We start from the raw sequence: 20,120 nt of genomic DNA, 5'->3' as shown, positions 1-20,120 counted from the left end.
GTCCTTTCTTTGTGGAACATAGTGAATGAAAGCAGGATTTTCCACGCAGGTCTCACAGGGCCGGGTGACATTTACGAGCTGACCAGAAGGTTTTGTTACCTATAACAACCCTCCTTCCTTTGCTCCCATTTCTCACCTCACACTTCAAACTGAGCTTCTCTGCGCAGTGGAGCTGCCTGTCTGCCATGTGCTGGATTCTCAGAAGGGGTCAATCTCCAGAAGCTCAGAAACTGCTTCCTCTCGGGTTTCTGCCATTGACCATTGTTGAAGACGGGTTACAGCACTAGGTGGCTGGGCTGAGCCGATATGGTAATTGCCATTGGCCTCAATCCATGGGCCGGGATCCAAATTGGGTCGCCAGAATCCTTCAAAGGGTCACGTGCCAGCTCCTGTGGCTCCTGCCCCACAGGGCTGACTGGGCTCCCCTCCCTGCTCCAGGCACTGCAGCCTCTGGGTTCCCAGCACCACTCAGGTTTGGCCCCGCCGTCACGACAACAGGAGTCCAGGTAGGCCAAATCTGAGTGAGTGGCACTGGAACCTCAGGAGCCAGGTCACAACTCCACTCTCACCAACTTGGTCCAGTCAGGGGGGTGGGGCCAAACCTGAGCATTTCTGCAACCCCAGAGTTGCAATACCCAGAGGGGAGAGCCAAGCCCAGCCAGCCCCACAGCACAGGAGCTGCCGCTGTGGGGTGAGTGCCAGGCAGGACACGACCAAAACTGCCCCAGGGCCTCCACCCACAGACAATTGACGGGGTTGCGACAGGCCATAGCCATTTACAAATGGGTCCTGAGCCCAGAAGGGTTGAGAACCACTGGTCTAGAAGATGAGCAAAGAGGCATATGTAAAGATTTACGTTGTGATTATGTCTCAAGTTGGGCACCCAAGATCAGCAGCCACATCTGACTTGTGTACGGTCACAAAGCAAGCGGCTGGGCTGAGAAGCCACATCTCCTACTTCCCACCCCTGTGTTAGTGTGTTATTAACCATGGAGCAGTGCTACCCCCAGTAGGCTTAGCCACTGCTTTTGTCAGGGAGAGGGTGGGGCGGGTAGCCAGTGTTTCCCCATTCTAAACAGATTGGAATAGAAAGAGACCAACCAGCTTGAGAGAGAGAATTGCTGTTTACTCGGTCCTGGTTCAGATAAAGAGGCTTGCCAGAGCATGTCCTGCTTGCAGAGCAGCCCTCCACTACCCGTATTCAACACTTGGCTGATGGGGACCAAACAGCAAGTCGGGCACCAAATTCCTGATGCCAACATGGTACCCCGTGCCCACCAAAAACCTGCCTGTGCACCAGACCCCAGAAGCAAGAACCTCTAACAGTCACACAGTTCTGGGCAGTGTCAGTTACACTGGCACGTAACTGACGTTTACCCTGATCGCAGACCCCTTGCAGCCAGTGGGCCTGGTCAAGGCATTTGGAAACTGAAATGGCAACTAAAAGAGGCATCAGTACAATGGCAGGGAAAGGGAAGGTGGATATTCCTCTCTCACACCCACACACACAGAGGCATGCGTGCATTTAATTATCCCGTTGCTGCAACTGCAGGACTCCTGCATTTTTACTTCTCAGTCAGTACCGCAAGTTTTTTAACACCCTTAAACCTTTGCAAGGTAGTGTCTCCCTTCCCCTGCCCATGGCTGTTTCATCACATTGGTGGTGACAGGTGCTTGGATGCAGCAGAGGAACTGGAGGGGGAGAGAGAGGAGTCCCTGGCGGCACTTGCTGTACAAAGCATTGCACGCGGGCCCTGGGTGGGACCGTTGTGCTTGCAATTTCTTGGGACTTGGCAGTATCCCTTTAAGAGACTCCAACCTGACTACACCGCTTCTTAGCAACCGTTGCATCACCTGTGCTCTGGTCCCGCCCCAGCGCCATCTCCAGCCTCCCTGAGTTCCATGGCTGTTTGGGCAAGGAAGGGTGCCACGCTTGGCTTGTGACATAACGTAAGAGAGCAGTGGGGAGAACAGCCCTCTGGTCCTGGGAGCGAGTGTGGGGAAGGGGCTCTGGGGGGGATGGGGCAGGGACACACATCCCTGGGGGGGAGAGGGGAGTGAGAGGGGGCACAAACAACCCTCCAGGCTGGGGGCAGAGGGGCGCTGGGGGAGAGAGTGGGCACGGGCACCCCTCCCAGCTGGGGGCAGAGGTGCTCTGGGGGAGAGAGGGGACACAGGCACCCCTCCCAGCTGGGGGCAGAGGGGCTCTGGGGGCAGAGATGGGGCACAGGCACCCCTCCCAGCTGGGGGCAGAGGGGCTCTGGGGCAGAGATGGGGCACAGGCACCCCTCCCAGCTGGGGGCAGAGGGGCTTGGGGAGACAGACAGGCAGAAAGTCAATTCCCCCCAGGTAGGATAGAGGGGCATGCTGAAGGATAATCTGCCCTGATGTGACTAAGAGGGGTTCTCAGGGGATTAGAGACGAATTGCCCCTCCCCAGGCTGGGACGAGGGAAGCCCCAGAGATCACCGGTCCCCTCCCTGTGTGGCCCTGCAGGGGTTCTCATTCAGCTGCTGGCACTGGCCTCACCCCAATACTCCATTTGAACAGTGTCAGTGATTAACCACCTTGGGGACTGAGCAAAGGTTGGGGGCTTTCCCATCCCCACACCTGCCTCCTCTAAGGTCACAGCCCAGAGGAGCGAGCTGCCCTCCCACACTGGTGGGTTGGGGTGTCACCCTGCTGACTCACTGCAGCAGAGGAGTTGTGTCCCACACCCAGGACCCCAGCAGACCAAAGGGGCTAATTAAGCCTCTTACTGGGAGTGTCAAGTATCAGAGGGGTAGCCGTGTTAGTCTGGTTCTGTAGAAGCAGCAAAGAATCCTGTGGCACCTTATAGACTAGCAAAACGTCTGTTAGTCTATAAGGTGCCACAGGATTCTTTGTTACTGGGAGTGGTGCGTTCAGAAAGGATCCATGACCTTTAGCTCCCCCATCCCCTCCTCTTCATGCTCTAGGTGAGACTGGGATCTGCTCTTTGCTTGGATTCTCCCTTCCCTCCCTCCCCCCATTGCTGACACCTGTAGAGTCTGGGGCTGGGTTGTTTTGTTACCATCAGCAATCGGCTGTTGGGGGCAAAGGGTGTTGTTGCAGCCTGCACAGGTGCTGCAATCTGCGAGCTCCTTGGGTGAGCTGCTCCATGGGCATGAGCGAGTGGGAGTGGTTGGGCTCAATGTCTTTCCCCCTTCATCATCCTCCCCTATCCTTTGCCCTCTCCCAGTCTTTTCCCCACCAATGATTTCTCTGCCCTTCTCTCTTGTCACCCCCCTCCCTGATTCTCTCTCCTTGTGACTATTTAGTCCATCCCAGGACTCGGAAATATGTACAGTGATACTGGGCAGTGGAGTAGATGGGAAGTCCAGGAGAACCACCTGGGGTATAAAGTAGGGCTGTCGAGCGATTAAAAAAAAATAACCACGATTAATCGCACTGTTAAACAATAATAGAATTCCATTTATTTAAATATTTTTGGATGTTTTCTACATTTTCAAATATATTGATTTTAATTACAACACAGAATACAAATTGTACAGTGCTCACTTTATTTTCTATTACAAGTGTCTGCACTGTAAAAAGACAAAAGAAATAGTATTTTTCAATTCACACAATACAAGTACTGTAGTGCAATCTCTTCATCATGAAAGTTGAACTTCCAAATATAAGATTAGGTACAAAAATACTGCATTCAAAAATAAAACAATGTAAAATTTTTGACCTTACAAGTCCACTCAGTCCTACTTCTTGTTCAGACAATCGCTCAGACAAACAAGTTTGCTTACATTTACGGGAGATAATGCTGCCTGCTTTTTGTTTACAATGTCACCTGAAAGTGAGAACAGATGTTCTCATGGCACTGTTGTAGCCGGCGTCGCAAGATATTTATGTGCCAGATGTGCATGCTTCAGCCACCATTCCAGGGGACATGTGTCCATGTTGATGACAGGTTCTGTTCCAAAACCATCCAAAGCAGTGCGGACCAACACATGTTCATTTTCATTATCTGAGTCAGATACCACCAGCAGAAGGTTGATTTTCTTTTTTGGTGGTTCGGGTTCTGTAGTTTCTGCATCAGTGTTGCTCTTTTAAGACTTCTGAAAGCATGCTCTATACCTCGTCCCTCTCAGATTTTGGAAGGCACTTCAGATTCTTAAATCTTGGGTCGAGTGCTGTAGCTATCTTTAGAAATCTCATATTGGTACCTTCTTTGCGTTTTGTGAAATCTGCAGTGAAAGTGTTCTTAAAATGAACAACATGTGCTGGGTCATCATCCGAGACTGCTATAACATGAAATATATGGCAGAATGTGGGTAAAACAGAGCAGGGGGCATACAATTCTCCCCCAAGGAGTTCAGTCAGAAATTAAATTAGCGCATTATTTTTTTAACGAGCATCGTCAGCATGGAAGCATATCCTCTGGAATGGTGGCCAAAGCATAAAAGGGCATATGAATGTTTAGCATATCTGGCACGTAAATACCTTGCAATGCCAGCTACAAAAGTGCCATGGAAATGCCTGTTCTCACTTTCTGGTGACACTGTAAATAAGAAGAGGGCAGCATTGTCTTCCATAAATGTAAACAAACTTGTTTGTCTTAGCAATTGGCTGAACAAGAAGTAGGACTGAGTGGACTTGTAGCCTCTTAAGTTTTATATTGTTTTGTTTTTGAGTGCAGTTATGTAACAAAAAAAATCTACATTTGTAAGTTACACTTTCAGGACAAAAATTGCACTACAGTACTTGCATGAGGTGAATTGAAAAATACTATTTCTTCTGTTTATTATTTTTACAGTGCAAATATTTGTAATCAAAATATACACTTTGATTTCAATTACACCACAGCATACAAGATATATATGAAAATGTAGAAAAACATCCAAAATATTTAATGAATTTCAATTGGTAGTCTCTTGTTTAACAATGCAGTTAAAACTGCAATTAATCGCGATTAATTTTTTTGAGTTAATTGCATGAGTTAACTGTGATTAATCGACAGCCCTAGTATAAAGACTCTCCTTGGTGTTCCTTCCAGGTTCCATCATCTCTGTACCAACAGAGTCTCTACTCCTCTGCCCTCATTCCTTCCCCATCTGGCTCCTGGGGTGGTTGACGCTTGCTGCTGCACGTGATGGTTTCTGTATTGATGGAGCGGGAGTGGGTAGGGGAGTGCGGGTTAGACAGTCCCAGTTTCCTTCAGTGTTGTCACAGCTGGTAGCAGTTACTGCCAGAAGGCACTAGGATGTTTCAACACTTCCTGGAAAGGCCACCTTATCCTATCAAGAAGACAGAGGGCACAGGCTTGCTGGATGGTATCCTGCGTGCATATGGATGTGTGTGAAATAGTCACAACAGCATTCCATTCGGCTTCCAGTTTGTGAAAATGGCCAGATTGTCAGTAACCCAGTCCTAATTCTGAGGGAAACCCCGCTTTCTCTGAGCGACAGCGAGACGTTTTCCCCCACTCAACCATTGCCTTGGCTTCTTCATCTTTGACTGTCAGCATTAGAAATTACACTTGCCCAAAGATTGCCGGCTGCATCGTTGTACGGGAACGTTTGTGTCTTTGCACGTGTTGGTGCAAAATCCCCTTCCCTCCCTCCTGTTCCTGGTCATTGCGTGAACAGTGACACAGCCTCTGGCAGTGCAAAGATGGAACTTCTCGCACAACACAACTCCCTGCACACATGTTGAGGCTACCCACTGGCCGTGCTCTACAGTCCACCACCTCTAGCTTGTTTGCTGTCGTACTGCATACAGGGCTGTCCCTGTCTTGCACTGTACCTCTGCTCTTACTGCTTTTCCAAGAGTCTCATGAGGGAAAAAGCACCTGAATCTACAGGAGGGGGTGGGTGAGGACTGGGAGACTGGGCAAGCACCCGCAGGCCAGGGTAAATACCCATCAGCATGATGCCCTGTCTGAAGTGCTCTGCTTTGTGTTCCGGGGCTGTAATATTTGCTTGGAGCTGTGAGAAAGTGGAGAACTGGGAGCCCTGAGCAAACAGGGCCTTGGAGGAGTGGAATTCCCCTCCTCATGGCCGGGTCTCTCAGCACCCGTGGCACAATGGCAGGAATGCAGCCCGTTCCTCTGTTGCGCCTTCCATGCCAGGAGACGCCAGCGGGTGGCTGAACTTGCCTGCCATTCGCTCGCCAGCTCCCGCCCTCATCCCCAGGTCCGACTCTCTGTCTTTAAACCTTTTCTTTGCTCTTTTCTTTCCTTGCTCCTCCCAAAGGCCCTTCCGCACGCTCCCTCCCTTTGCTGCTGCTCACGGAGATGTGTGGCAGGGGCCGAAGTGGGGTGAGCTGCGGTTTAGAGGTTCAGAGGCAGGATACTGTGGGTTGCAGCTGCAGGGTTTCTGTGTGTGTGTCGGGGCGGGGGGGGGGAGGGTTAGTGGTTATTGTTGTCTGAAAAAGTCACCGAGTCCAAGCCCAGCCAGGCAAATGTCAGGCTATAAACACATTCTGCAGAAAGCTTCCTGCACAGAGACCAAACCCGGGCTCTCCCTGCTGCGGTGGTAGGAAGGAAAGGGCCTCAGAAGTCTGACAGAGCAGCTGGGAGAGGCCTAGTGTCCGCCCAGGAGAGGACTTTCCTTCTGCAGGGTGCGCCATCTTCCCCCGGGAGTTGATCCTGAAGAGCTCAGCAGCCTGTTTTCAAATGCAGCTGCCATGGCACGTCGGCGTGCCAAGCTCCAAACCAGGCTCTTCGGGCTGGAGAAGAGGCTCCTAGTGGGATGATCTCAGAAGCACCTTGGTCGGATGCAGGCTTGGTGCTGGTCTCTCATCCTGCCTTCCCTGGCCCTATCCTTGCACCCCTCGCTGCCCTGCCGCTTCCACCATTCGCCAGCCCACCTTGGAACCCCTCCTGGTGCCAGTGACGTTCCCCTCCACCCTAGGCTCTCGTTCCTATGGCAACGAGCTCAGTACAGCTCAGCACTCTTGATAGGAAGCTGAAACCACAAAGCAGGAAGCGCAGCATCGGTTTTGCCAGCACCCACTCTGGCCTGAGCGTCACATGCACGAGAAGCGGACGGCTCCCTGGAGCAGCCCACGCGTGCACGGGGGGCTGGAGAGACTGCCCTGCTCTGCCTAGGAGGTAACCGTCCTCGTCCTCTTTCTAACCCCGCTTGCTCGGGGGGGTCGGGGTGGAGGCGGTTGTGGACCGTGTGAAACTGGACTTACGATGAACTGCATTGGGTTCCCCCCGAGGCCCCTGCAGGGCTCTGGGGGTTTGGCCCATCTCTGTTTGTGGCATTTCTCCCTCATGCGGTGGCAAGCTGAAAATTTGGTCTAGGCTACCCCAGCCAAGAAGGCTCTGAGGCATGAAGCCCAGTCAGCAAAGAGACCCGTTGACTGCGGGTTGCTGCTCGCTTCCTGCAGCCCTGGCTGGCATACAGTGTGATTTCCGTGTGGTCTGAGATCCCTATAGGACTGTATAGGTAATTCAGGCCTGTTGCTACCTAGCTGTGAACCTGTGCCCTTCATTCTCCTCTCCTCTACCCAGACCCATCTGCTCTCCACTGGGCTCATGCAGCCAGTTGTGCCTTACTGGGTCTGCACAGGTGCAGTGCATCTTACCTGGCATGGTACTTCCTGGCACATGCAATGTCCAGGTGCAGTGAGCCTGCCGTGCAGCTGGAGAAGACAGTGCACCCAGGTGCAGTTTGCCTGCTGTGCTGCCAGGTACACTCACCAAGCGATCTGTCCTACCATACTCTGCACACACAGGTGCAATGTACTCCTGCATGACGCAGGTATGTCCTAACATTGCATTCACTCCAGTGAAATGCGGCAGCCATTGGGAGAGCAAGTGGCATTCTAGAACTGTCTGTAGGTCGTCAGGGTGGTGGAGGACCAGCGGTGACGGGTCAAACACATGCTACTTCGGGGTGAAGGTGGCACTCGCTGGTGTTTCCTGTTTCCTCAAGTCACTAGAGAGCAGCTCAGCCTTTGATTCTCCAAGTTCCCGCAGCCAAGTCAGCCCCGTTGTGTGCTGCTCGCCGGCGGCGCTGGGGGACTCTCTGGCAAGTGTGCTTTCCTTGTTCTTACCTCTTTCACACTGTCACTTTGCTGGCATGTCCTCATCAGTCTTGCCTCCTGCAGCCGAATCCCTATAGCATGTCCGTCCTGCTCGTGCCCCGTATTTCCGGGATGTGGCTGGGACTGAGGGGTGGTTGTTTACACAGAAGGTTCATGCTGTTGGAACCAACTGCAGATAGAGGTCCTTAACATCAGCTCCTGCGCACATGCTCCCCTCCCCCATGCCATCACCAGCCCTACCAGCACGGGGGGAGGCTGGGATATAGGCAGCTTGCTGGGTGTTTGGGGTGGGAGAAGTGCTGCTGGCTGACAGCTACTCCGGGGATGCCAACAATGAGCCGCCAGAGTCGAGCGCCCTTATTAAAAGGGATCAGGGAACTTGGGCTGGTGCGGGGGGAGCTGATGCAGCAGGGAAGGGGCAGAGCAGGACTCTGACTTTCCCCAGTGGCCTCACGCGCGACCCTTGAGCCGAAGCATCCGAAGCAGGTGAGGAGCTGAGCCTCAGCCAGTCGGCCATCGAAGTGCGCTGCAGTCTGAGCTCCACAGTAGGAGCCGACATAGGGTGACCAGACAGCAAATGTGAAAAACCGGGACAGGGGTGGGAGGTAACAGGAGTCTATATAAGAAAAAGACCCCAAAATCGGGACTGTCCCTATAAAATCGGGACATCTGGTCACCCTAGCCCGACATGATCCATGTGCTTCTTTGTTGTGGCACCAAAACTACAGGGCAGCCCAGGGGCTGTTTTCTAGTCCAAAGCTCACCTGTCGACATCCTGTATCAGAGAGCATTGGAGGCCACCGAGACTGGATTCCTCCTCGGGAGGAAGGGGGTGGCTGGAAACTTGTGCCCTGCATGGACAGAACTGACATGCCTCCCTGTGAGCAGCCATGCCAGGAGCGGGCCCTTGCTGGAGTGTCGCTGACCAACAGTACCGGTCAGCTCTTCTCTAAGCCCAGCCACGCTGCCGCTCCCAGCCAGGCTGGCTCTGTACACTGAGCATGCCCGGGCAGTTGGGCAAACTTCTTGAATGGGTTTGTTGCTGAAGGAGGGAATCCCGGGGGAGGGGGCGGGGAGGATTATTACCATGCGGGTCATGTGTGACAGCCTTGATCCCTGTGGGGGAGCTGGCAGAGGGGAGGGGACTGTTCTGTGCACTGACACAGACCAGATTGGAGCCCCGCTGCTGCACTCCCGAACCCGCAGGAGAGGGACTGTCCATGCCCCGCGCTGCCCATGGAGCTGGGGAGCGGAGAGCGCCCTGCGCTGGCTGCCTTGTAGCCCTGGGCTGGGGATCTCTGCACCTCACAGACGAGGTAGGACTCAGACAATGGAAATGTTGGGGGAGGAACTATGGAGGTGGTAGACAAAGAGCTCAGGGAGGAGGAAAGATGCTGAATCTTCTCTCCACGCTGCTCACCAGCCCCTTTGTCTCTGCCTCCAAGCAGGCGGGAGTCCTGGGCCCATCCCTGCTGTGGGTGAGGGGCAACCCCGCTCCATGGGCTGCTGGGGTCTAACGGGCAGCCCTTGAGTAGCTCTGGAGCCGTGATCTCCCGCATGCTGCTACCCTTGGAGTCACAGCTGGGAGATAGGTCCAGTGGGGGGCAAAGGGGGCTGAAGCCTAGCTTGTAGAGGGGTTACAATGTGGAAATCTCTGTGCCCCTGTGTGCATGCCCAGACAGGTGCCTATGTGGGGTTTGCATTGTGCACAGGTGGCTGATTACACGGCTGGGGATGCTCCCTCAGCAGGCCTTGGAATCGTAGAGCAGCCTAGCAGGGGCCCCATGCTGCCTGCCAGCTGGTGTCCCCAGTGTCCTCTCGGGGCTGTCAGGGCTCTGAATCCCGTGACTGGTGTCAGGGTGCAGGGAACGCGTCTGCCCACTCCTGCTGCAGTGTGGTTCCCAACCTCCCCCAGGGCCTGGGACACTGGCCTCTCTCCCTTTGGAGATGCTCATTTAAGATGGCTCCACAGCTCGGTCCTTACTGCTATGAATGCCCGTCTGTCCTTCTACTGCCTGAAGATCCATGGGTCGGGGGGGAGTCAGAACAAGTCCTCCCTGATCTGCAGGTGCGAGCAAGTGAATGGAACATCCTGTAGTTTTCCCACAGCCACCTGGCATCCTGGTAATCTAGCCTGCCCCTGGAGACTATGCACTGAGATGCGTGCTTGGAATTTTGGTGTATGGGTCTTAAGCTGAGGACAGGGGACAACATGTTTAGGTAGAGCAAGAAACCCAGACCCTGGGCTGGAATTCTCACCTGGATTGATGACCTGTGCTGGTCTGCCATGCTAGGACTATGGAGCTACCAGGCATTGTGGGCTGGCCTGGTCCTTATTGTCTTTAAGGCAAAACTCAGCAGCCCTTTGGGTAGCCCCTCTAACAGGACTGTTTGGCTGAGATCAGAGTATTGGGGGAGTGGCTGCTGGGGCTAGCGCAAGACCCCCAGAAGTGGGGCTGGGCACTCATGGGGGTGAGAGACCAGCAGGTTGCCTGGGTGCGGGTTGGGATGGATGGATTATTTACTTATTTCTTCTTCTTATCCTTGATGGTGAGTGCGGGGCCATGCTGGGCACTGGTCTGCATGGAGAATGTTGGGCAGGACAGTTGTGGGACTGGTGGCTTCTTATGATGGACATTGTTGGGGGTTCTTATTCAGGCCCCTAGCTGCCACCCCCCCCCAGTGAGCACCTTTGGGCAGTGGAGAAGGTTGAATAAGGCTGCTCTGCACTGGCATATGGAGGACCCAAGGGAATAGTTGGTGTGATGGCTTGTGCCCCTCACCCCTGTGGTGTGCAGAGGAGGGGAGACAGGAGGAAACTATCACACTTGTCAGTGCAAGAGGTGTAAATCAAAGGAAAGACATTTGGACTCAATTCCTTTGGCGTATCAATTCCCAGGAGTGCAAGGTGCTGGCGAGCAAGGCTCTGGTTTGCTGTTTGGGCTGTTGAATGCTGAGTTGCTGGCTAGTCCAGTTAACGCCATCCTTGATTCGATAAAGGATGAGGCCCCGTCTTTGTGTGCATAACCAAGATGACCCTGCAGGCACCTCGTTGGGGCTGTAGTCTCTGGCTGGCTACTATGGTAGCAATGAAATAGGTGAGGGCTAGCAGTGCTTGATGATTGTAATGTCCAGGTAGATGACAATTCGGGCATGGTTCAGATTTCCGTGACTGCCAGGACAGCAATTGGACTGCTTTGAGTGGCTGTCAGCTCCTTTGAAAGACTGGCTATGTGTTGGGTCTGGTTTTGAATTGGGAGCGCATGTTGGAGGAGGCATGGACACTACCCTCTGGCATGGACCATCCATGGTCTCTTAGTTTTGAGGTTGGGGCACACCACTGACCGATGGTACATCTATATTTAAACAAGGCGATCAAGCAGATGTGTGCGTTGGGATAACTCTGGTGGCTTCTTGATATCTGACTTGCTGGCCTCAGTTAATCAAGGTATGGGATAGGAACTGAATCAGTTGAATTCACTGAGCTCCTCGTAGCAATGGAGGAAGACAAGTTGTCTGTGCCAGTTCTCTCAGCCTTGTTGTCAGCCTTTGATGCCATTGATAATGAGGTTTTTGCTGATGTACTTGCAGATCTGAGGGAGAGGATCCATCATTACCTTTCAGAATAGCAGTGGGAAGTCATTCCTCTGCCCATGAGGTTCTCTTGTGAGGGATCCCAGTGACCAATGTTGTCACTGCTTCTGCTCCCTGTGTATATGAGGCTGCTGGGAGAGTTAATGAACAGGCCTCAGATTGCTGATGACCCCTAGCGCTGCATCTCTCACCTCTGAGCTGAGCAGAGCAGAAGAATGAAATGCCCAATGGCTAGATGAGCTTGGGACTTAGAGCTTCTCTAAATACAGAAATTGTTCTGACTTAAACTAAAGTTGTGATGATAAACTGAGTTAGTTAAACACACAGGTGCGAGCTAACACAACGTAAACCAAGTGTAGACTAACATGAGTGTCCACACACAGTGATGTACCCATTGAAAGTAGCGCCTTGTAGTTAAACCAGAGCAACCCTTCTGTAGGCCAGGCCTTTGATGGAGGCTTACCGGCTGTGACAGTCCAGAGAAGAGAACGTTGGCCTGGGTGAGGGACCGTGTCTGTCAAACAGGTGCCTGAGTTTTGCGCAGTGTTAGATCCTGGGCCATGCCTGGATGTGCCTTTGGCCAAGAGTTCTGGTATTTTCCTCTGCACCTGGCTAAGTGAATGTGACCTCTTGTCTCTGAAGCAGAGTCCTTGCCACTAGTATCCACACCCTTGTCACCTTGAGGCAAGACTGCTGTAATGTGCTCTGCATGGGGCTGCACCCCAAGACCATCCAGAACTTGAAGTTTAGTGCAGAATCCTGCAGCCTGCTCCGTACTTTCATACGTCGGTGCTCTGGGATGTGTACTGGCTTCCAGGTGGAATTCAAGGCATTGGGTTTAACCTAGGAAGCACTATATGGTCTAGGACCTGGAAACCATGTACTGCCATAGCTGAGATCTGCTGTGGTGCTTAAACAAGTATAAACGAGGGAGCTACCAACAGGATGTTGCCCAAGAGGTGTCCTCAGTTTTGGAATCCGCTCCTTCGACCTGCCAGAGCAAGGGCTCTAAATCCCAGGCACTCAGCCAAGCCCATCTTTGTTTTGGGAGAGCGTGGGCTGAGGTTTGGAGGGGCTTCGTGGCTGCATATGTCTGCCCAGCATATTGTATTGTGTGGTTTGACTTGTGGTAGGCACCCAGAATGTAGGCTGGGTATTCAAAGGTCTTAATTCTCTGGCAGGTGTGTTCCCAGCACAAAGTGCCACCCATGATGATGGGTTAAGTGGCCCTTGTTGGCACAGGGACTGACTGGCCCAGAGTTGAGGCCCATCGATGAGATGAGGAGGAAGCCTGTGCTGCTTTTGCCCATGCTGCACCTTTTCTGAAGGTTGTGGACAGGTTCAGAGCTGTTAATTTAGCCTGTTCCAGGGAGCTCCCAATGCTCCATGCCAACGTCTTAGAAGTTTGGTGGCTCCTATGCATATGTTTCCCTTCCCCACATGCCGGCCATCTGGTTTCAGTCTGACTCTGAAATCCAGTGCAAGCAGCTTTTCACACAGCATTTGCATCTGAGCCTGAACCAAGCTGTTTAAAAAATCCTGACCCTGCCTCAGTGTGAAATCTCTCCTGACTCCTGCCCCGGAGTGCCTGGGCTAAGCTTGCAAGCTCCTGGGCATGCCCCAAACAAACCCCTAGACAGATCTTGCGAGCTTGTCACTATTCAAGAAGCATGTGTTGATGAACTCTGAGCCATTGTCCCAGCCTTGGCTGTGTCTGAGAGGTTGCCAGGGCAGCTGGAAAGAGGCGCTTCTCTGTCCACATCCCCTCTTTCTCCCAGTGTGTACAACCCATCTTCTGGGAGGGAGCCAGATCCCACGCTACAACTGGATAACAGGGCAAAGACTCAGGAGTAAAACTGCAAACGCCACTCAGTCAACCCTGTCCCTTTCCCCCTCTGCTGCAGCAAACAGCAAAACCTGTGCCAAGTAACTGGGGCCACCGCAGTCCTGTGGCATGATCCCTTTGCTGTGTGGTCAGTGGTGGTGCCACATTTGTGCGATGGCTGCTATTCTCTCTCCCTGTTCTGTATCTGACCCATGCATCATTGTAGATAGAAGGCCAGTGTTTGTAGAATCAAATGTTCACTTGCTATGGCCTGGCATCCTGGGTATAAATTAAAGCTGGGGGTGTCTTCTAAAGCAACTCGGAAGCAAAAGCAGGGACTGTCTCTTTGAGTCTACAAAGTGGGGAAGGGAAGGATAGGCCCAGGGTTAGGGTGCTAGCCCAGCAGTTGGCAGACTGGGATTCAATGTTGTGTTCTGCCACAGGCTCCCTGTGTGACCTCGGTCAAGTCCCTTGGCCCCTCTGTGACTCAGTTTTCCCATCTGTCGAATGGGGATAAGAGTAGTGCCCTACTCACAGGGTAATACATTAAAGATTGTGAGGTGCTCAGAAACAATGGTGAGGGGGGCATATTAGTGCCTTTGGTAGTCAGACACAGCACCTAGCACAATGCGAGTATATTGACGGCATCTCGGTACTACTGTAATAAAAGTAATATAAGCTGCTCCTGAATCCAATGGTGACACGTTGTACAGATTATAGGCGCATTCCTGTGTGCCAGTGATGGGAAACCTTTATTGGTCCTGCCAACAACCATCACAACCCTTCTGCTGGTCGCAGAGCCATAGGGATCTGAGATTGGGGCAGAGTGTGGGAGGTGTACTCTCTAGTCCGTCCTCTGGCCCCAGAGGAACTAGCTGCTGCTTAAGCCTCTGTTTCCGCTTGGACTTGATGATAGAGTCTGGGACATTCGCCCTCCCCCTTTATGTATGTTACCATGGTACTTCTATTCTCCTTAATGTGACTAGAATGCTTAATCTGCGAACCCAGCTATGGCTGTGTGGCCAGCTGGCCATGTGCCCTGGCATTCAGACCCTGACCTACTTGTGTTTGTACAGCACCTAGCGCAGCAGGGCTCCAATCTTGGTTGGCAGCCCCTACGTGCTACCATAACGCATGTAATAAATGAGTCAGGTTGTGCTTGCTGCCCGGTAGCAATGGAAAGGCCCAGGTGAGAATACCAGTCTGCCATGTCAATGTCAGAGCAATCTGTGATTGGATCCTCCTGGGCTTCCACCAGCCCCCTTCCACCCTTTAACCCAGTCTGCTCCCCTCGCAGTAGCCAATCAGATTACACTGCTGACACCTCATTATCACCAAGTTGCAAAGTGGGTTCCTGTGGCTTTTGCACCCCCTGGAGAATCCACCCTTGAGCATCTCCCGCCCACCCTGTAACTGCTGCTGCACTCAGTGGGCTGGGTTGCTTGCACGTGCTGTGGAATCCTATCAGGATAATCATGCCAAATTCCAGCACTGCCCGCGTGTTGGAACAATCGTGTGCTGCCTGCCCAAGCGCTTTGGGATGCAGCCTGTGGTGGGATCGTTGGAACTAGACTGAGCACAGCCCTAGTAAGTCATAGTGGGGAGAATGATCGAGGGTCTCCCATCTAATGCAGGAGCCGCGCACAACGGAAAGGGTTTATGGCAGGGTATATTTTGGGCTCCTTTGTGGGGGTGGTGACAGAAGCAGAGCCTCGTGATTTGACGTAGTTCTTCTCACCCCAAGCCTCAGACCCCAACCTCTAGATTTACCTGCTAACCCCTGTCTTTAGCTCCAGATATGTAAATACATGCTGGCCCCAGAGACTGTCTCCAACCAGCCAGGCCCTGCAGAAAGCGTAAACGGGAGTTTCACTTCCTCAGCGATTTTTGCAAAATGAATGTTTTCAGACTCCTGAGCTGCAAGCTGGAGCAAGGCCTGAACTGGGGCAGTCTCTGACCCTCTGCACTTACAGGGTGCTTTGCGATGCCCCATTCGTTCTAGCGTACCAGTGGCAGGGCACGGTGCATGGAACTAAGAGGATCCTGCCAGACACCGCTGCCTGTTTCTCTGGCTGGGGCTGAGCTCAGGTGGATTCCGAGCAGGCGGGAGACTGACAGAGCAAACACACAGGCTGCGTCAGACCTGTACCCCCTTCAGGGTGGGTATCTCCTGGAAGCCTTCTGCAGCTTCGGCCTTCTCGTCAGGGGACTCTTTGCTGTACTGTAGGATCCCAGATGGTGCAGCACAGCCCCCCTGCTCTGCCATCCTCTCCTTCACTCTTGGAAGCATGGTAGATGGGGGGCAGCTGTACAGCTCCTGGAGGACAGACGGGGAAACTAGCTGCAAAGCTGCAGAAGGGTCCAGGTCATGAGCTCATCAGGAGAGGTGCCCGTGGAATTCCCTTCTCCAGTGGTGCTAGACCAGGGTGAATTTCACAGCCCAGGCCAGGAGAATGGCTGTGACTTTGAGCTCCCCGTCCAGTCTGGAAGCCTGATCGCTTTCTTTATTTAGGGAACTGAAATATGTTTGCAGCTGAGCATGCTCTAGAACAGTGGTTCTCAACCTTTCCAGACTACTGTAGCCCTGAAGCCCGAGCCTAGGGCTGCAGCATGTGACTTAGCTTTGAGGGCCCCTTGTGGTGTGGGGCCCCGGACGATTGCCCTGCATGCCACCCCCTAATGCCGGCCTTGCCCTTGCCCTGCACCCCCTAAACCCATCCTATGGCCCCCCTAGATTGAGAAGCACTGATCTAGATGAGTTGAGTTCCCCCCCGGGATACGTGTGCCCCTGGGGGAGAAGCACTGCTCTAGAATGCTTATTAACTCATTGATTTTTGGGCGCGGGGGTTGGCTCTAATGATCTTCAGATGATTTCTAACCTCAGCACATTTGTTTGTTTTTGTTTTTATCAATTGGTGAAGCCGCCAAGTATCTAACTCAGGAATCTCCTTCCCCTACCAGGGAGTAGCCCGGAGCCAGGGTGTATCAGCATGGAGGGGCAGCCAGTCCAGCCAGCGCCCGAGGAGACGCCCCGCGACGCTAATCCAGCCAACGTGGGGCTGGAGCTCTTTGGCTACGTGGGCATCGAGGCAGTGCTGGATCAGATGAGGATCAAGACCATGAAAACAGGCTTTGAATTCAACCTCATGGTTGTAGGTGAGCGCTGGGTTTAACTCCCCTGGTGGACTGCTCCCCCCTTTCCCTGGGCTTTGCAGAGGGATGCTGATGGGGGGGGCTGTGGGGGGGAAACCCACACTGCTTGAGTCCCAGCTGGTGCTGTCACCTGGTGCCCAACCAGGATCTAACACCATTGCTGTGCTCTGCAAACATGAACCATGGCTCTGTTTGAGGGCGGGAAGCACAGGCAGCTGACAAGCATTCCTGGCCTGTGTCACATGGTGCCACGCAGCCCCCAGCTTAGAGCAGCAGTTCTGATGATCCTGCGAAGCTGGCCAAGGGCAGAGAGGATGCCTGGCATGTGGTGTTAACACCTTCACGGTAAATAAAGGGCCCTGGCCCAGCTCAGGTGCTTCCTCCTGGACTGAAGGCTGCAGCTTTGCGTGTGGTGGGGCGCTCATTCTTCTCTCTCTGCTGGGAGATGTGTACATCCCTCACGCCCGCTGTCTGTGGGGGTCATTCTCTGGAGGGTCTCCTCTCTGCTGTCTCCTTCTTTCAGCTGCTGGGATGTCGGGTGCTGGTTACCCTCTCCCTCTGCATCCATCACAGCGTGACATCCTCTGTCCCTTTCCACCAACAGGGACACTTCCTACTAGTTCCTACCCCCGTCCAGGACTTCAGGGTTCTCAGGCCTTTTCTGGACTCACTAGGCTGATAAAAACACCCACCACTGTGCCAGGCCCTGCTCAGCTGTTGTCTCATTGTCAGCTGAGCCATGTTCATGTGGTCTTATTTCAGCTTGCATCGAAATTGGAAGGGGAGCAAAGGCGTAGGAGAGGAATGATCAGTTTTTTCAGACACGCAGAGAAATCGGAGCTCAGGGGGCTGGGGGGGAGAGGAACTTAGACACGGTGGTGGGGTGGTGGTAACCAGGTTGCAGCAGCCTTCCCAGGACAGCAAGTTGTATTTTCATCTTGTTTCCTTAATACTGAGGTGGGGCTTGGGGACGGGGTAGGAGTGGGGAAGAGCGAGGGGGTGGGCTTGGGTAAGGTGCCCATGGGAAGGTGTCTATCTCGAGAGGAAAACCACAATGTGAAATGCTCGCTTTCACTCTGCCTGTCCCTGGCTTCCTTAAAGCGCGGCTCGCAGACAGAGAACCGAGAGGGAGCAAGCTGGGATTACTGAGTTACTGTCTCAGCTCGGATAGTCACGAATGTGCACGTTGTGCTATGAACTGAATGCCCAGCTAGTGAGCTCCAGGGATGCTGGCCCTTGTGCATGCATGGCGAGTCCTGTTCAGGCTGCCACGGGGAGTTGCCCTGCCCGCCGGTAGTGGGGGGAGGCCAGTGAACTCAGGGACAGTAATGTGGTGGTGTCAGAATGAAAGAAATAGCTGAAATCCTGCTGCCTAACTGCAAACTCAACACGAGGCCTGATGGCTTGGCCTGGTTGGCTCTGGTATCTCAGGGTTTTGCTCTCTGCTTACGACAGGCCATGAAAAAGGGAAGCGAGAGTGGGCAGAGTGAAAGCAAATACCCAGCGTGGGGAAGATGGCAGAGGGGTGGTCCCATTTCCTGGATTATGAACTCTGCCGGGTATGGGCTGTGCGGTTGTGTAGCACCTAGCCCAGAAGGCCTTTGGGTCCTAGTGCAATACAAATTAATAGCTTTGGGGAGCTTCTGGCCCAGCGCCTGGCACTCCACTGATTTCAGCCTAGCTTTGACTTGACTTGCTGTAGCTCCATTGAGTTCAGTAAGTCACTGTCGCTTTACCCCGGCTGAGGATCTTGCCCTCTGTGAAGAGAACCCTGGGTGTGCTCCGCAGCTGGAAAAAACATGCCAAGAAAGAATCAGCCGGGGGAAGGGCTGGGATTGGTTAGATAACAAAAGTGTGTGCACGCAGCGGGAGCGGGGAGAAGGGCTGGGAACCCGAAAAGCAGTTCAAAGCGTTCTCAAGGCTACGAAATTCCATGCGGATTTCTTCCCCGGGAGAGAAGGGCACTTGTATGGAATTCCTGTGGTGCCTGCGTACTCGGAGAGAGACTGCCAGGGGCCAGAGGGGAAGCCAGAAGCATTCACATATCATGGGCTTAAACCAGGGTCAGCGGGCTGCACTTTCCAACGAGGCGTCTGGATGAAATGGAGCTGGGATGAGCAGGCTGGGAGCCAGAACAGCTCTCTCTGGGCGGGGCGGAGGGAGCGTTACAGCTCAGCAAATGGATCCTAATAACGGGGGAATGTGACCATCTGGCTAGAGAGATAGTGAGGCTGGAAATGAGAAGGAAGGGCTATGAATAGAGCAAGCAATGGGAGAGTCAGATCCCAGGATGGGCCCTGGTCTCTGCATCAAGGATGGCTGTAGAAAGTCCAGCTGCGGGCTAACTGCAGCCTACACTGCTTATCTTTAATCCGGAGCTGAGGTCTATAGAGAGTAATGGTCTGAGTGGGCATTGCTTCCTCAACCCACCTGGCTGCGCCATATGCTAATCAGGAGTCTGGGCAGGCCACGCCTCTGGAGTAAAGATGAGGCGACTGCAACAGGCTGTCATGGGAATGAGGCGCAGCCCTCACGCTCCCCGCAAGGTATCAGTTTGCCCCTCAGCTGGCCGAAGGTTGACTCTGACTTTAGGTGGGAGGACAAAAAGGCTTCCCCTGGCCAGGCGCTGAGCATCCTTCCTCTCCTTCCCATCAGCGAGAGCATGCGGCACATGGCTGTGGTAATGTCGGGCCCAGACGATAGGCTATTAATACTTAATATCTGTATTGTGCTAGCACTCCGAGGGCCTAGATTGGCCCTGTTCTGCTTGCCGCTAGATTTGAGGACCTGGGACAGAGACGCTCTGTTTTTTTCTGACCTGTGAAAGGGAGAGGCAGAGTAGAAACAGGTCAGCCCCACATGCCAAAATCACAAGTCAGGCCTTGAAAATCATGAGATTTCAAAATAATACATTTAGGGAGGGTATTTGCCGTCTGGCTTTTGAGCCTTTAGGGGTCACTTTTTCAAGCTTTTCTCTGCCGCCATGAGGTCTAGGAACTTAGTTTTTAATGACAGCTGGGATTCCCGTGTGATCACCTGGCTCCAGGAGCTGGAGCTTTAAGAAAAATGAGACTTGTGATAAAATCATGTGTGTTGGCAACACAGGGCCATAGCTGTTGATTTTTGACACCTGGGAGGAGGCAGAGGCAGTGACTATAATCCACAGATGTGGATACTCAGCACCCGAGTGAGACCAGTCGAGGGCCTGATCATTAGGATTCAGCAGAGCCAGTTTTGGACGAATGTGGGGAAATGCAGGGTGAAATCCAACTGGATAAAGCAACAGAATGGGGAGGACATGGGGGAGATGAGGCCAGAGAATTGTGTTCAGATCAATTCTGTCAGCCCCTGGTATGGAACTGCTTTAAGATTCTAGAGTTTGGCACATGGAACAGTTGTTTGACAGCTTGTGAAATCTGTATTTAAAGGGGAAAGAACATTAAAATGACCATATTTAAAAAACGAAACCTCTTCACTTTGTTACTATTAACACCTTAAGATGATTCTAAGAGCAGCAA

At 53.0% G+C, this 20,120-nt stretch overlaps 1 protein-coding gene across 3 annotated transcripts in view; it reads left to right on the top strand.

The window, feature by feature from the left end:
- Positions 1–20,120, top strand: part of SEPTIN12 (septin 12) — a 67,020-nt gene that overhangs the window by 28,052 nt on the left and 18,848 nt on the right. The window contains exons 1-3 of one of the 3 annotated variants that reach the window (XM_044978795.1): positions 1,864–1,950; positions 6,887–7,086; positions 16,411–16,605. In XM_044978795.1, coding sequence (XP_044834730.1) covers positions 16,440–16,605 — 166 coding nt within the window. In that variant the 5' untranslated portion in view covers positions 1,864–1,950; positions 6,887–7,086; positions 16,411–16,439. Of the gene's footprint in view, positions 1–1,822; positions 1,951–6,886; positions 7,087–16,410; positions 16,606–20,120 lie in introns of those variants that run through there. The other 2 variants (XM_044978794.1, XM_044978793.1) reach the window with 2 other exon arrangements.

The sequence above is a fragment of the Mauremys mutica genome, chromosome 11, assembly GCF_020497125.1.
Source record: "Mauremys mutica isolate MM-2020 ecotype Southern chromosome 11, ASM2049712v1, whole genome shotgun sequence".
NCBI classification, from domain to species: Eukaryota; Metazoa; Chordata; order Testudines; family Geoemydidae; genus Mauremys; species Mauremys mutica.
Note: the sequence above shows the minus strand (reverse complement) of the source record. Positions and strands in the feature narration are given on the sequence as shown.